This window comes from Nannospalax galili, unplaced genomic scaffold (assembly GCF_000622305.1).
Source record: "Nannospalax galili isolate Female #2095 unplaced genomic scaffold, S.galili_v1.0 scaffold469, whole genome shotgun sequence".
Taxonomy (NCBI): domain Eukaryota; kingdom Metazoa; phylum Chordata; class Mammalia; order Rodentia; family Spalacidae; genus Nannospalax; species Nannospalax galili.
The window spans coordinates 760661-778537 of NW_008359443.1; the positions used below are offsets into that span (position 1 = coordinate 760661).

Sequence of the window (17877 nt, forward strand, 5' to 3'; positions counted from 1 at the left end):
CCTCACCTCAGTGCTCCTCCTCACCTCAGTGCTCCTCCTCACCTCAGTGCTCCTCCTCACCTCAGTGCTCCTCCTCACCTCAGTGCTCCTCCTCACCTCAGTGCTCCTCCTCACCTCAGTGCTCCTCCTCACCTCAGTGCTCCTCCTCACCTCAGTGCTCCTCCTCACCTCAGTGCTCCTCCTCACCTCAGTGCTCCTCCTCACCTCAGTGCTCCTCCTCACCTCAGTGCTCCTCCTCACCTCAGTGCTCCTCCTCACCTCAGTGCTCCTCCTCACCTCAGTGCTCCTCCTCACCTCAGTGCTCCTCCTCACCTCAGTGCTCCTCCTCACCTCAGTGCTCCTCCTCACCTCAGTGCTCCTCCTCACCTCAGTGCTCCTCCTCACCTCAGTGCTCCTCCTCACCTCAGTGCTCCTCCTCACCTCAGTGCTCCTCCTCACCTCAGTGCTCCTCCTCACCTCAGTGCTCCTCCTCACCTCAGTGCTCCTCCTCACCTCAGTGCTCCTCCTCACCTCAGTGCTCCTCCTCACCTCAGTGCTCCTCCTCACCTCAGTGCTCCTCCTCACCTCAGTGCTCCTCCTCACCTCAGTGCCCCTCACCTCAGTGCCCCTCACCTCAGCGCTCCTCACCGTACCCCCCACCTCCGTCCTGTTGCTCCACAACTTAAATTAGACTTGTGGCCTTTTTCTGACCAAGAAAGTTTTCTAAGAACTGGGGTGTACAGGTATATAAAACAGGTACACACACACACAGACACAAAGGAGTTCTGTTAAAATAAATAAATGTATGATTTATCAGTAAATAGCTAATATGTATAATATATATATCTTATATATAATATATATAAATATATATATATTTACTGGTAAATCATACATTTATTTAACACAATTCCTTTGTGTGTGAGTGTGTGTGCGCATAATTGTGCCACTAAGTAAAAATTCAAGGTCAGGTCTGAGCTTAGCCGCTTCCCCTTAGCAGAGTGCTTTCTCTGGAGTGGCTGACCTTGGTCACCTCCCAGACAGTGCAGCTGTGCTTCTGCCTGGCCGAGAAGCCTAAGTAACAGCAGTGATCAGAAAGTGCCTCGCTGTCAAGGGCTCTGTACAGCTGCTAAGGGAAGCACTAACACAAGCTTGTTCTGGCTTCTGGAGTTTGCTTGTCTGCTAACGTGGGCTGCCCTCACCCTGCTCAGGACCACCTGGCATTCATTACTCATGTGTGATGAAATTCTCACTGTATTTGTGGGTTTTGCCTTTACAAGCTCCCTCAGGGCCATGGGTTCTGAATCTGACTAAGGGACCATGGATGGCTATCGCCCTAATAAATTTGACCAAGTAAAAAAAACCAGCAAATTTGCATATTAAAGAGATGAATATGCCTATTTGTCTTAACGCAATACAAACCAAGGCTCCCTAGGCTGGTCCTTACCTCATGATGGAAATAGTAAAGTCTTGGTTTCCTATAACCAAGCAGAAAACTTTTTATGTACAGTAAAGACACTGCAGTTCATACCGCAGTCTCGAATCTGAGCCCAGGCATTTCAGGCTGTGTTCTATGGCATTGTGTAGTGACACATACGCAGTGCAATGTGCATGCCCTGTGTTCGGAGCCAAGACTGTAGTAGGGAAGTTGTGCAGTGCAGCACGGACAAGCACTTGTAGAGAGACCTGGGATTCATGATGCATTTGAGTTACGTGTTCAGAAACTTTTTACTACTACTGCCCAAATTGTGCCCCCCTGCCCCACCCCGTGGTGGGAGGGTGCAGCCCCACACTTCACTCATCCGGAACTCTCTCCTTGCTTCTCAGGAACCCAGTTAAGCTGCTTCTCCCCAAGTTCCTTCTCCTGGCGCCAGGCCTCCTTCGTGGATTCCTACTGCTGGGCCGCAGTGCAGCAGAAGAGCTCGCTGCAGAGTGAGGCTGGAAACCTCCCGCTGTGGCTGCACAAGGTAACAGGAAACACTTCCACATGGAGGATATGGAAATCGGGGGTGGAGAAGCTGTGCTCTCTGTACCTCTGAACAAGGCTGGGCTCCAACATAGTTTACCGGCCAGTGGCTTTTCTGTTACGTACAGGATCTCTTGAAAAATATAGACTACTGTATAGTTGAGTTGCTTCTAAGACTATGGGCCTGGAGCACCCAGAAGCCTGGTGATAACTCCTGGGGACACAGGTTTGGAGTTGATTTCTCTTAGGTCAGTGCAGTGAAAGGTAAGAGAGAAACTCCACAAGCAACATGACTATCCAGGCTGCATAGCCTGCCGAGAAGAGGCAAGTCAGGGAAGCACTGGATGGAGGAACCCAGGGTTAGAGAGTAAGAAATTTGGGCTGGAGTTAGCACGTGTGGGCACAAATCTGAGGGTGACGTGACTTTGTCTTCTGTGAGTAATGACACGGTGTCTTTGTTCTCTGCTGTGAGAATGATGTGACACCTTGGGTCTTCTCTGTGAGTGACGATGTAATTCTTGGGTCTCTCTGTGAGTGATGATGTAATGTCTTCAGGCTTCCCTCTGGATGACGACTGACGTCTTGGGTCTTCTCTTTGAGTGACGGTGTGGCACCGTGAGTCTTCTACAAAGATGAAAGCTGAACTGGGCTTCAGCCTGTCCTTCATCTACTGGTTCTTTTGTCTTTGATTTAAAAACAAAAACAAGTGAAACATTTGTGCATCTCTTTACGTTCTTATCCACTGAAGAAAACAGACTCTTGTATCTTCTGTAAAACCAGAGGCTGACAGTGGACCTTCTGCTGTTTCAAAGCAGCTGACACCATCGGTACTCTTCTTAAAAAGAGCTGTTTCTTTTTATTGTTTGATTTTTTTTGTTTTTTTTTTGTTTTGTTTTTCTTGCCAGACATGGTGGCGCACTCCTGTAGTCCCATCACTTGGGAGGCAGAGGCAGGTGGATCTCTGTGAGTTCAAGGCCAGCCTGGCCTACATAGTGAGTTCCAGGTCAGGTGGGGCTACAGAGAGACCCTGTTTCAAAAAGACCAAAAAAAGGGCTGTTTCTGTGTGCTCTGACTCTGGCTGGCTCTAACCTTGTCTTCTCCCCACTGTTTGCTGCATGCACTTTAGCATGGAGATGCCCCACAGTGAGTCCAGGTTGGGCTTTTTCCCTTTAATTTGCCACCTGAGCGTTGAGCCGAGTCCTCGTCTGCTTTGTGTGATTTGCTTGTCGGGCCTGCACATCACAAGGATCTGCGGCACAAACATGCATACCTCTAGAAGTTGAACAGCTTTCACTGCAAATCTCAGTCCACGCTGCTGCGATTAAGTCCATGTTGTAATTATAGAGATGCCAGTTTGCTACCTGTTCCTGGGCTGGCACTAGCTCAGCCACGGACCGTAGCTGGGACTGTGTACAGTAAGAGCTGTCAGGAAAGTCAGTGGCTGTGGAACTGTTGGAGGAAGAAACTGCTCAAAAAGTTTTTTTCTGATGTTTCACAAGAAACGCCAAGGGAGCTTTGAGAGACAAGGCCCAGGGGCTGTGGGACTGGGTTGCAGCTATACAGACAGAACCCAGTCTGTAGACTCCCAGATCCTTATGTCCCCAAAGAAACAGTGTGGGTGGCCAAGGCCTGGCTTACCTAGTTTGATGAGAGAGTAAGCCTGAAGACTGGATGGTGAGAGGTGAGCTTGTTTCTTCACATGTTCTGGGTGTCTGAGCAGAGCTCCTGCCGGACTCATAGGACTGGGTCAGAAACAGAAATCAGGACTTGCCAGGCTGGAGGAACCCTGGTTCCTGGCTTAGAGTTGGAACTCTCGAAGGCCTCTCCTTGGAAGTAAAGGGTTCAGGATTACTGAGGTCCTCCCAGGGATCAGAGTCCTGGTCTGAACCACTTCACTGATGGGGGTGGGGAGATGGCGGGATGGGGGTTGTGTTTGCCATTGCTGGTGTCTCTAGGCTGCCTGCCTGCCAGAAGTGAAGCTGAGTCCTCTCTGGAGGAAGGGGACACCATCTAACCCTCTAGAGCCTCAGATGTGCACCCTGGCTCTCCACACGTGTTCAGCAGTCACTTGACCTATACCAGGTATGAAGGGAAACCCAGGAAAAGTCACAGACAGACCTCATAGGAGGTCCACATCAGAACCATGGACAGTCATTAGGAGTGGGTTCAAACATTTGAGATAATACAGAGAAAGTCTCAGCAACCTGGGAGAGTCAGATGGAGATTTTCAGGGTGAACACAGTGACAGAGAGTTCCTATTAGCTGATGGTGATCCAGGGCCCTGTGCTAAGATGTGTGCCTGGTAGCAAAGGGCCACAGATGGCGTGTCCCTTTCTCAGAGAGCTCACTGATGGTGAAATGAATATGCAGGAGAATTGAAAAGCCAGATGGAAAAGGGAAGCATGGGTGGTTTTCCTAGAAGCCCCCCAAGCGGGTTTGCAGGCAGAGGGGCGACCTCTTAAATCTCCCTGCTGCACTCAGACTTACTGAAATCCTCTTGATCCTGGCAAGAGGGATTTAGTGGAGAAGTGATAGCCAGGGGGTAGGTGGTCGTGGGTGAAGAGTGAATGGGCAGAGAAGAGATAGGGATGATGGCAGTAGGGCTGGAGAGATGGCTTGGCGCTTAAGAGCACATCCTTCCAGAGGATCTGAGTTCAAGTCCCAGCACCCATATTGGGGGGTCACAGTCACCTGTTACTCCAACTCCAGGGAATCTGATGCTGTCTTCTGGCCTCCATGGATTCCCACACACGTAACACCTATACACAGAAAGATACACACATAAATAAAAATTCTTAAAGTTTTTAAGGATGATGGCAGTAGATGGTTGCTTCCAAAAACCTTTCTTCCCTCTCAGAGAGTGTCTCCTCCTGGTGAGTGGAAGTGAGCATCAGGCTGGGTGTAATGTGAGGAAGGTCTGGGGTCCAGGAAAATTGTGTGATGTCAGGGTTCTGGGGAATCAAGTGCAGGTGGAAAGAGAAGGTGGAGAGGTGCTGCCTGGGGACCGTGGGGTGTGGTGCTGTCCAGGAGAAACCACCCTGCTGGGCCAGCAGGGGCCTGGGCAGGCTGGAGGGAGGCAGGCTTGTAGAGGCAGGTCTGTAGTAGGAACAAAGAGCTGCTCCATGGCCCCTGGGACATACTAATAGGAGGTAGAGATCATCATGGGTTAGTGCTATAAATGTGGCAGTCTGTCAGGAGGATGATGGTGTGGAAGCTGTGAGACTGGACTCCTGTGGGGTTGGTGTAGATGGTATGGGTAGTTTCTATAGCTGCAATAAAACCCTCTGACCAAAAGCAGTGTGGGGAGGAAAGGATTTTATGTCACAGTCCACCATTGAGGGAAGCCAGGGCAAGAATTGGAGGCAGGAACCATGGAGGCATGCTGCTTGCTTTCAGACTCATGCTTGGTGTTCTTACACAGCTCAGGACCACCTGTCTAGGGATGGTGCTGCCCACAGTAGGCCGGGCCCTTCCACATCCATTAATAAGACAGTGCCTCAGAGATATGCCCACAGCCCAATCTGATCTAGGAAGTTCCACATCGAGGCTTTCCTGCCAGATAACCATAGGCAGGAAACATTGACAGTTAAAGCTAACTAGGGTCCAAGGGGGCCTCTGGTATGGAGAGTTGATGGGTCAGGAGGTGCCCACAGAGAAGACAGCGCTGGGGGTGGAGAGGAAAATGGGAAGGGCTTGCATGCTGTTGGAGAAGGGTGTCCTGTAAATATCAGCCTGTTAACACAGTAACTTGTGGCAGATCGCTATTTGTGGGTGGTGTCATGGGTTAATAATGTCCTCTGAAAGATATGTTGACATCTGCCCACCAATTTTTTTTTTCTTTTCCCTTCTTGGGAGGCTCCCTCCCAAGGCCCCAGGCTCACAAGCTAATATAAGACATTTTTAGTTTGAGTTTATAGAAGGCAGTGCAGGGTAACTTACAAAGAGACCATGTAGCCCTGTGGTGGCCTTTCCAATCACTCTGTGCTCTGCCCACAGGCTCATTAGCGTCCACCTGCACCCCATGGGCCCACACTCCCTTCTTTACAGGTCTGTAAATGCCCCATCAGCTAATATAAGACATTTTTAGTTTGAGTTTATAGAAGGCAGTGCAGGGTAACTTACAAAGAGACCATGTAGCCCTGTGGTGGCCTTTCCAATCACTGTGCTCTGCCCACAGGCTCATTAGCGTCCACCTGCACCCCATGGGCCCACACTCCCTTCTTTACAGGTCTGTAAATGCCCCATCTTGCTTCCACGCTTGCAGGATACCTTGGCCATTTTCCACGGCAGCCACACACCTCCTGCTCCTCCTTTCCGATCTCCGGCTAGGTTGCTCCACCCTTCTTCCCAGGGTGCCCTGCACTTCCCTATGGCTCTTCAGAGGAAGTCGGGAGGAACAAGTCATTTCCGGGCTACACTCCACCCCTTTCCTCCACCCTCACAATCTTTCCACCAATCTTCTGCAAGGGTCCCTGAGCCTTGGAGGGGGTGACAGATGTAGGGCGATCTCTTTTGTATCTTGGCAAGATAGTGATTTCTTGGGCCTCCCCATCATTTGTCTTCAAGATGTGGCCATTGATCTCTCAGTGGTGTTTCCCCTACTATAAAGACAAATGGAAGAAAGTAGACACGTCTAAATAAACATGAATGTAAATACAAATGCCTAGAAGATATCCCAGTAGGTGTACCACATTCATTAAACAGTGTACTTGTACCCGCTAGGGCCTGTAGCCTTTCTTGACACAAGGCGTTGGCCTGATCTACAGCACCAGATGTGTGTTCCACCCCTAGGAGTGGGCCTTATCCAATTAGAAATTTGTCAGTTGTACATATGTTGGTTGAGTCATTATTGCATTGGAAGGGATTGCTTGGCATGTCCATAGTGTGCAGCACGCAGGGTCCATTGTTGAGTAGAATCACAGGGGAGCCTTTCTTCCCCAGACATCTGCACAGTGCCTTCTGGCACTATGAACGCCATCCATCCAGTGGCATAGAGTTTTTGGCTTAGTCTCAGCTCCATCTCTTCTTCTCCCGCACTCACAACATGCAGTGACTTCAGCAACATGGCCTTACTGACCTTTCTAGTGTATAACTGACGTTAGTGGTAATATCCTTGGTGAATTTGAGGACCTCTAGGATCTCTCTCTGACCAACAGCTCATAGGGCCAATCCACCCCTGTCTTTTCCTCTGAGTCCTTGGACCTCACACAAGTCAAAGTGCCCCGTTTTTTCCTCTCTCCAGCTCTGCACCTGGTCTGCCAGCACCTCCCCAGCCTTTGCAGCTTCCCCTGCCTGGGGCACAGCTTTCATTTTGCAAAGTGGCCACGCCCCCTCTCTGGGTGCTCTGTTTGTGTCCCAGGCCTGTAAAAGTTTTTCTAGCCTTTCTATAACCTTTAACAAATCTTCACACACCCGCAACTGGGCTGTTTCCCCACATTTACAACACAGCTGTGGCTCACGCTTCTGCATGGCCAGCCCCTTTTTAGTTACATATTTTATAATCCATTGTATAACCCACGTGGATCGCTAACCCCATTAAGCGTATGGGGTTTGGTTGCCCTCTCCCCTGGGTTCCTGCCAGCTTCTCTGGGATGGGTCTCATCTCACAGGTCTCTTTGCCACACCCATCTCTGCCCTTCTGGATTTGGGACTCTGAACCGGCCGACCAGGAACGGTGTTGCTTTCCCAGGCCCACATCCCCAAGTTCTTCCCGGACTCCTGCAGTTCATTTATCTGGGCCAGACTATGCCAATTTGTCCAACTAACTTTTCTCCTTCCTGCTCTGTTTGACCCACCCTCACTCTCTTCAGGGTCTCATGCTCCTGACCTGGGTAGACAAACCACATAACACATCTGAAGGGGGGGCGGTGCAGGGGTAACTTACAAGGAGACCAAGGAGCGCACCGCCAATCACTTCCGCACCCTGCCCACAGTCTCCATCAGCGTTTGCCTGTGCTTCATGGGCCCCAGGCCTGTAAATGCTTCATCTCATTTCCATGCTTGCAGGACACCCTGGCTATTTTCCTCAGCAGCTGCACACCTCCTCCTCCAGTCTCCGGCACAGCACGTAGCTCCACCCGTCTTCCCAGGGTGCCCTGCGCTTGCCTGTCCCTCTTCAGAAGAAGTTGGGAGGAATAAGTCATTTCCAGGCTACAACATCGTAACCCCATGTAGCCTGGAATGTGACTTTATTTGGACATAGCTCATGCTAGAGTGGAGTGAGACCCCCATCCAGTACAATGGGTGTCCCTTACGAGGAAGGAATTGGACATAGACACACGGAGAAGGGAGCCAGTGTGGGAAAGCTCCTGGAGAAGGTGGCGCTGTGTCATGTGCTGACACTGGCCACAGGGCGTTAGAAAAGGCAAGGAGGGGTCCCCAGAGGCCTCGGAGGGAACAGTGCCTGCCAGCACCTCAGTCTTGGGACTCCAAACCTCCAGAACTGTGAGAGAGAAGAGTCCCGTTCAGAGCCGTCAGTCCATGGAATTTGGTAGTGACCATCTCGGGAAACAAACACAGGTGTAGAAGTCAGGATTTCGCCTAAGTGCAGAAGTAGCACATGCCAGACGTGCCCGATGTGAGCGTCAGTGTGGCTGCCTGAGCGGGCCGGACTCAGTGACCTGCCCCTTTAACACAGTGCTCCTTTTCAGCCTCCGCCCTTTAAATAACACATAATCAGTACAAAATTTGCCTTGCTAGGCGTTCTTAAGCATACCATTTTGTGGCATAAAGTTCACATGATTGTACAGCCGTCACCTCTGTCCATCTCCTGAGCTGTGTCCACTAAACAGTAAACCCTCATTCCTCAGCTCCTGGCAGCCACCACTCTACTTTCTGTCTCTAAGAGCTGGTCTCCTCAAGGCCCTGTTAGTAACTACATTCACCCTTTGTTCCTGGCTTACTTAGCGTAACCTTTCTGACATTCATCCATGAAGCATTAGTGTAGGAAGATTTCATTCCTTTGAAAGGCTAAGTAATACCTACTATACATTTGCACAGCGTTTTGTTGGCCCACCGCCCACCAGTGGACATTGGAAGTTGCTGGCTCTCTTGAGCATGCTGCCGCTAGCCTTGATCCTAATCTCTCCATCCCACTCCCAGAACTAGAATTGTGGATTCCTTTCAAGTTTAGGAAGGTTTTCTTTGGTCTTGCCCACATTTACAGACTTGTGACTTTCAAACCAGTTGGTCATGTCCTCCACATTCCTTATTTCATAGGTGAGGCCAGAGCCATTAATGCCTTGGCTGAGGTCCTTTGGCTGCCACGTGGTGCAGGGCATGTTGCCCTCTTCATATCTGAGAAGTGTTTCATGTGTGAACAGGTACAGGTAAACTTCTGTGCTCTTAGACGTCTGGACTCCTGTGGATGAGTTAGCTGTTGTAAGCTTTGGCTGAATCCTCAGAGGGTCTTCCTGAAGGAGAGCTGTCTAGCAGGGAATCTGTCCTGCAGGAAATCCACCCAGCAGGGAATCTGCACTGCACGGAATCCACCCAGCGACCCTCAGCTCTGTGACTCTGGAGATTGGAGTTTCCTCCATACCCTGAATATGCTCGTGCTGCTGGCCGCAGCATCCCAGGCCCTAATCTGTCATCTTCCCCAGTCACCTTCCACTCACCTGGGACCTTAGCCACCCCTCACCACCCAGAGTTGACTTCTGTGTCCTCTTGGCTGTCCCATCTATCCTGTCCCATCCCACCTCCTCTCCAAGATCTGACACGTCTTTCCACCACAGCCACGAGCTCTGGTAGCTACCATCTTCTGAACTTGATCCTGGGAACTGAGTTAGACCACTCACTCCCCACCTCCACCTCTCAGCCTCTGGGGCCTCCCCGACCCTGTGAGAGGAAGGGAAGCCCCACTGGACAAAGTCCTCAGCTGAAACTCTTGGGCATACCTGTTGAAGGAAGATTCTTGTTTATTTTAAAACAACTATTGCAGCTGAGTGTGGTGGCACATGCCTTAATTCCAGTCCTCTGAGACTGGCAGATCTCTGAGAGTTCAAAGGCCAACCTGGTCTAAGTTCCAGGTCAGCCAGAGCTATAGAGTGAGACCCTGCCTCAAAAAAAAAACCAAAAACAATTATAATTATTTTAGCCAATGAGACACTCTGGTACCTGAACCCGCTTGGCCTTAGCCTGACCCTCCCTCCATCTGGCTGACTTTCTCACATGTTTTTCTAACCACTCTCAGCTCATGTGACACTTCTACCCTGAAAACTCTGTAAGCTTCAATAAGGCTGAGGGCTGTTGCTGTGTCATACTGCTTGAAGGCCCGGGAGTCCACAGGGTACTGTGTGAACAAGGCACCCTGAGTCATGTGGGTCCTGGGTGGGAAGTAGGGGTGGCCCCCTTGGCCTAGTAGAGCAATCCCAGGGCAACTTGAACTTTTCTGGAAACCACTCTTGACTATAGTAATTACCCACTTAATTCTACTTATATATCCTCTCTATATCCTAACTTGCAAGTCCAGTGTAGGCAGCCCATGTCCATGTCCATGCTACGTGTGTTATGTCCTCCCGGAACAAGGTACAGTCCAGAAGGAGTATTCAAGTCGTATGTGGAAGAGAGGAGAGGAAGGTTTGCTGTGTCTTGTGTAGACCCAGGCTTGGTTTTCAGGGGCATTCTCATGGTGGCGGGGGATTAGAGGTACAGGACTGATTTAAACACGTCTCGGTTCAGTGATGCCAAGATAAACCCAGGAGGCTCAAGTCCCTCAAAGGCATTGTTCAGTGCAGTGCTTACGTGAACGTCACTGTGAGAGTCGCCCTCCAGGCGTCCGCAGTGGCATAGTCACCCCCACCAACTCATTTCTTTCATTTCTCCTCTTGAGTCACTAAGAGTGTGGCAGAAGTCTCTGTTGGACATGTGAGTGCATCCAGAGGACCAGCAGAGGGCGCTCGAGGACTGCCTAAGCTCTGGCGTTTTGCTTGTTTGTTGGGATTCAGAGTGTAGGCGCTGATGAGTGACGTTCCTCCTTGAAACAGAAAACTGGAAAGACAAAATCACTAAGAATTTAAAAATACCTACCAAGTGGACAAACCTTTATTTCTCTAAAGCAGAGTCACAGACATTGGAGGGAGTCCCCTCAAGCATCTAACATTACCTGGGTCATGTGAAACACAGGGAACTGAGGCCTGCCCAGACCTTCTGGGAGCTTGGGGTTCACACCAGGAATGTGGTTTTTGTCAGCATCCCACGATCTTCTGATGCTGCTGTCCTGACCTGGAGCCCCGTGTGGGTACCACTGATGCAGCTGTGGTCCTCAGATCGTGTGCCTGCCCAGCACCTCGAGACTTGAGCAGAGATGTGCTTTCTGATGCCCCGTCATAAGCCCTTGGGAGTCTGTGATTCCACATCTGTTTTAGTTTCATTTCTATTGCTGTGATAGACATATTCTGACAAAAAGCAACTTAGGGGAGAAAGGGTTTATTTTAGCTCATGGTCCCAGATTACAGTCCATTATTGTGGGGAGGTTGAGGCAGCAGGAGCTTAAACAGCTCTGGTCACATCACAGCCACGTCAAAGGCAGAGGAAAACAAATGCTTGTGTGCTTGTGCTCAGCTCAATTTCTCCACTTCGACACAGCCAGGACCCCGCCTAGGGACTGGCACCACCCACAGTGGGCTGCTTTCCCCCAGATAACGCACTTATGCAATCCCCCGCAGATAGAACCACCAGCCAACCTGATGCAGACAGTCCTTCACTGAGCCTCTTCCCAGGTGATTTTAGGTTGTGTCAAAGTGACAATCAAAGCTGGCCACCACGGCTTCTCACACAGCCCTAGGGTTGTAGTGAAGTCAGTCTGCAGGCCACACCATCTTCAAGAAACAGAAATCCAGGGCTGGGCTGGCAAACTGACCTGCATTAGTCTAATCTAGTCTGTCTTCAAGTAGAGTTTTAAGCAAATCCCAGCTGTCTTGCTCATTCATTCACACAGTTTTCATGCTCCAGTGGCAGAGAGGATGATCGCAGAGACCTTTTGCACCCCACCGGAAACCTTTGCCCTCCTGGCCTAGAACTCCTAAAGCACTTTAAGACGGGTGTGCAGACCCAAGCTGAACCTGTTTTCCATACATGGTGCTGAGTTTCTTGGCTCAGCCATCCTTTTCTCCTTCCATGGAGAGATCTTATCTGGCTGTCTTCTCCAGGCCTCTTTTTATTTTAATTTTTAATTTAAAAAAATTTTTGTGCAGAAGCCTGCAGAGGTCAGAAGTGAGTGTTGGATCACCTGGAACTGGAGTCACAGACGGTTGTTAGTCACCATGTGGGTGCTGGGAATCGAACCTGGGTCCTCTGCAAGAGCAGCCAATACCCTTAACCACTGAGCCATTGAGCCAGCCCCCAAATGTGATTTTTTTTTTGAGACAGGGTCTCCTAGCTGGCCTGGAACTGGCTATGTAGACAGGCTGGCTTTGATCTCACAGAGATCTGCCTGTCTTTGCCTCCCAAGCACTGGGACTAATGGCGTGTGGCACCACGCCTGGCTTCAGGTCTCTCTTCATCCCTCAGATGTTGCCACACACAAAGCCTGGTGTCCTCCTTTTAGTGCAGAGTCAACAGCGTGTCATCTTCACCGTGAGCATTCTGAGCTGCGAGCTTCATTGTCTCTGGGACTGGCTCTCCTTTCTGGATTTCCTGTGCAGGACTGTCTTTAAGGTTCTTACCTGAACAGCCTGCAGTCAGGACAGACGTCCCTCACCTCTGTATTTCACTTCTTCAATGTCGTCTGTTCTTGGTCAGTGGCTTCCCTCTCTTGGACTACTCCTTCCTGTCTCTGCCACGGCTCTCTGCCTGACCTTAGATGTTGGCGTGTCCCTGGTTTCTTCCTGCTCTCCCAAGCCGTCTCGGCCCGCTGCTTGTGCTGCCAAGTCCTGAATCATGAGGCTGGACTCCCTTACTTTTGATTGTCTATGGCCGGCTCCACCAGGGTGTTCCCAACTATAGACATCTCGGACTGAGTCCTTCAACCTTAGGTCTACCTCACAAGTCTTCCCCCTGCTCTTTGTGTGGTCCTCCTGTACCCCTGCACGAGCCAGAAACCACTGGTGTCTGCAGGCCTTCCTCTCTGTTTCCTGTGTGTGCCCTCCCTCCACAACTCTGCCCATCCTTCCCTCACACTGGGCCTCTCTGCTTCCTGACCCCTTCCTTTGACACCTCTCCCTGCCTTCTCTAGTGCCTGGATGTTTCCCCAGATCACATTAGATCATGCTCTCTGCTCATGGCCTCCCTCTGTGAACAGTGTGGGAGTTGGGGGCCTTCATAATTCAGTCACTGATTAACCTTCGATGTGTTCCCCAGAGGCTGTAAAGAATCACCACAAACCACAACAAACACCACAGCAGGAATTTCTTCTCACTCTGTAGGCCACAAGCCCAAGGCAAGGTACTGGCAGGGATGAGACGGACAGGCTGTTGCTGGCAACCCTTGGTGGACCTTGGATGGTAGACTCAGCTCCTGTCTTTGCCTCCATCCTCCTGTGACTTCTCCCCTGTATGTCCGTCTTCACCCACCTTCTTACAAGTCCATAGTCCTTGGATTAGGCCACCCTGCTGTGACTATCTGCCAAGACCCTGCTTCCAAACAGTATCACATCTGGAAGTTCCAGGCTGTTCTGGCTGTGTGCGTGTGTGTGAAGAGAAGGAGAGAGAGAGAGAGTCAGGGTCTCCCTGTAGCCCCAACTAGCCTGGAACTCCTTATGTACTCCAGGCTGGGCTCAAACTCACAAAAGATCTGCCTGCTTCTGCCTCCCAAACACTGGGATCAGAGGTGTGCGCCACCACACCCAGCGTTACTTTTCTGTTACTCTGATGAAGTAGAAGGAAAGGTTTGGGGAGAAGGGTCTACTGGGCTTAAACATCCTGACCACAGTTCACTGTGGATGGCACCTAGGGCAGGAGTTCAGGGCAGGAACTGAAGCAGAGACCACAGAGCTGCTCACTGGCCTGCTCCTCTGGCCGGTGCTCAGCCTGCTTTCTTATGTAGCCCAGGACCACCTGCCCAGGGATGTCACTGCCCATAATGCCCTTCACATCAGTTAGCAATTAAGACAATACTGCATAGATGTGACCACAGGCCAATCCATGGAGGTAATGCCTGAATTGAGGTTCCCTCTTCCCAGGTGTCAAGTTGACAGATGAAGCTTCCAGCACACAGGTGGGCTTGGACTTCTGAGGAACTCCACTTAATGTGTTTGTCCAGTCTTGGCTGTTTCCCCTTCCTTCTCCTGGGCTTATTAATTTATGCTTGTTCCCTGGATGGGTGAGAATGTACCAGACAGAGAAGGAGAAAGGCTTCCAGAAAAAACAAAGTAGATACTCAGAGGGCCGAAGAGGAGGAAAAATTGGAGCTTAGTTTTAGCAAATATATTTTAATTTTGTTTGACTTTTTAAAAAATTTTGCTTCACTGCGTGTTAAGATATAGTTCAGCTCCACCTCTCATGAAGCTTCCCTGGCCCCCAGGGCACATGTGCTTGCTCAGTGCCGAGCGCTTACAGACTGGGCTCCGATCCTGCGTTTTGATTTTTACCTGTTAGGCTGTGTGATCTTTGGGAAGAGGTTGCACTTGCTCTGCAGAGACCATGTGTCTGGTGCATTGCCTTGCACAGAGCAGATGCCCAGGATGTTTGCAGTCAACATCCATATCACATTTAATCCGTAAGGCAGGGTGAAGTTCATCTCAGGGAGGGTGGTTCAGTCGTGCTGCCCTGACTCTGCCTCAGATGAAGGAGAGGCTTAGGCTATGGAGGGAGGTTGTACTGGGTCATCTAAGGGCTCCTTCTACACAGAGGTCATGTAATGCACAACCCCTTCCAGAAACAGCACAGATTTTTAAGTCCATGGGCTAAGAGCTGTGTTTGGAACACCTGCCTGGCTCTCTGTGTATTGAGGGGTCTTGCTGTCTTAGGAAGAGCTCATTGCTGACTGGGACATTGTATGGAGGGATGCCATCAGACGTTCCCAGACCTGGTGAAGGAGCAGGCAGAGCTGGGGACAAAGCCTTCTCCTGCAGGCACCCTTGGAACGTGATGGCTTTTGCACATTCTTTACTTGGATAAAAAGATTTTTAAAGACTAGTGCTTTTTGGATTCCTATTTCAGTTGAGTTGATTTACCACCTTGATGAAGACACGCGGAATGGCGTCTTCATTTTTGATGGGGTGGGAGAAGTTTGAGTCCAGGGAAAACCAACAAAGGAGGTGTGTCCATCCAGGACCTGCAGAAGTGACCCGGGCACAAGGACAGCGAGGGCAAAGCTGGGTCAACGCCTTTAAATCTTCTTTTTCAGTGGACTGTGCTGAACTGTGGATTGGTGCTAATTGTCACACTGTTTGGGCTTGTTAGATGTGTCGCACACTTGCTAATTTAGAACGGTCTGAGGTAAAATCTTATTCAGACAGCCTCAATACAAAAGTGACCTATCAAAATATTTCACAAGCCCAGATGAGAAATATTTCCACCACGTGTGCTTCCCAGAAAAAGTGCCTGGCTGTCTCATGTTGGAAGCAACATGGCTTCTCAGTTTTATTTCTATAGCGATGGGAAGCCATCACAAGGGGCAAAGATAGACCAAGGATGGTTTCTTCTGACAACCAGCTATGAACTAAATACAGCCGTAGTTCAGCGACACACAGCCTGCCCTGCCAGCTCTTTGCAATTCTGGTTAATTTTGAGAGACCCCACCCCGTGCCAGAACCCCAAAGTACAGAGTGGCTGTGGGGGCTGCAGCATGCAGGGCCGCTTTGCTCTCCTTCTCTCTCTCATGGTAGGGATTCCCAGTGAGGATTCAAGAGAGCATCAGGGAGTCTGTGAACAGACACTAGCCTTATTTCTCATTCAGTTCTGCCTAAAATTTAACATTGAAAATTATATGTAAGCAGCAGTCAGCAAGGGCTTGTCACCCACCGACAGTCAGCAAGGACATCATCACCCTCCAACAGTCAGCAAGGACATCATCACCCACCGACAGTCAGCAAGGGCTTGTCACCCACCGACAGTCAGCAAGGGCTTGTCACCCACCGACAGTCAGCAAGGACATCGTCACCCACCGACAGTCAGCAAGGACATTTTCACCCACCGACAGCCAGCAAGGACATCGTCACCCACCGACAGCCAGCAAGGGCTTGTCACCCACCAGCAAGAGAGATGGTTCAGTGGTTAAGAACACTGACTATTCTGGCAGAAGACCTGGGTTTGAATCCCAGAACCCACATGGCAGCTAACAACTGTCCATAACTCCAGTCCCAGGGGATCCAACAGCCTCTTCTGACCTCCGCGGGCATTGCATGACATGGGTGCACTTACCTACATGTAGGCAATGCAGGCATACACATAAAATAAAAATAATAAATTTTTTTTTAAAGTTAAAAAAAAAAAACATTTTCATGGAGAACAAAGGCCCAAGGACTATAACAAAACCAAGGGAACTGGGGGCCACAGCAGCTGCAGTGGGTGACGGTGCCCTGGATAACATCTTAGGAAGGAAAAACTGGTGGGACCCAGTCAAACCCTGGAATTCAGTTTGTAGTAACGTGCCAATGTCACATCAGTCCTGACACACGTGCTATGGGCATGTTAGGTGTTTGTGGTAGGGAAGGCTGGAGTGGACTTCTTAGGAAAGCCCTGTGGTGGCTTTGTAGCCCCTCTGTCTGCAGGTACAGCACAGGTCTGGCATGTGTCCTGCCTGCTCCCAGGGATGTTCAGGGCAGGCATTTTTTGTCCATTTAGAAGGATGACCTTGGCCTCTCGTCACTGAAAGGAGCTATGGAGTTATGACAGCCGAACGCAGTGCAGTATAGGGCATGTTGAGGTGGAAGAGGGGTCAGAGCTTTGAAGTCATATATTCTGACTCCGTCATTTACCAGCTTTGGGATCCAAGGCCAGAAACCACCCAGGCTCCCTCTCCCCTGTGCCAACAGGAGCAATCCACATAGGCCTTGGAGGTCGTTAGGAGGACTCAAAGTAGCATGGCCACTCCAGTGGCCTCTTCATCGGTTTGGCCTGGTGAATTTAGGTATGTATAACAGGCCAGGCTCCATGCTGAGAATCTCCCTGAGGTATGCAGTTTCATCCTGGTGACACCTTGGTCACAAGAGCACAGATTTGGGGAAGCTGAGGTTCAGAGGCTCCTGGCCGTTTGCCCAAGTGTCAAAGCTGAGCCTCAGTGGAGCCCATGCCTTGGGGGCCTCCTGTTCTTGCTAAGCTCCTAGTTGGACCGGGTTCCAGGTCACCCCTCACTCTCCTGACCTTTGAGTCCCCTCTGGCATGCTCTGTTGTTGTCCACTGGATCCTGAGGTCTCCCCGAGTGATTCTGTTGTCATGGTGAGGCTTTTGTGACTTGACTCTGTCAATGTAGCATGAGATCTGCCCGAGCCAGCACTGCAGGGCCTTCCCCCGACATGCTGTGGGTTTTAACTGCGATTCCAGCTCTTTATAGGACAGGTGCTGGATCCTGAAGCCAAGAGTTTTCTTAATGTTTCTTTGGCATTTTCCCAGATTCCAAGGAAGGAAAAAATAGAACTTTAAAACTAGAGCAAATGAAGAAAAACCAAAAAACAGAAAACCCAGCAAAAGCCATTGTGACATTTACCTGTTTAATTGGGATTCTGTTCAGAAATTGCTCCACAAAATATGGAAGTGGAATTGTTTTTTATTTTCCTTCTAGAATTAGAAAGGACATAGCACTGTCACCGTGTGATGCCAGTTATTTCAAATTAATGTCTATTGAATGGAAAGGGGGAGACTCTAGGTTAAGGACCAACAGAAGCAGTAGCCATCAGGCAGTGGGCCGGTGGCCACGAGTGATCATGGTCAGCAGACCCTGTAAGAGCCTGCTGACAGTGTCCAGGCCTTACAGGCCTGCTGACGGTGACCGGCCCTAACAGGCCTGCTGACGGTGACCGGCCCTTACAGTCCTGCTGACGGTGACCGGCCCTA

At 50.3% G+C, this 17877-nt stretch overlaps 1 protein-coding gene across 1 annotated transcript in view; it reads left to right on the forward strand.

The window, feature by feature from the left end:
* Panx1 (pannexin 1) overlaps positions 1–17877 on the forward strand; it is a 47437-nt gene that overhangs the window by 20843 nt on the left and 8717 nt on the right. Inside the window, exon 2 of the mRNA XM_008823117.3 lies at positions 1807–1946. Within this exon, the coding sequence (XP_008821339.2) occupies positions 1807–1946 (140 nt within the window). The remainder of the gene's footprint in view (positions 1–1806; positions 1947–17877) is intronic.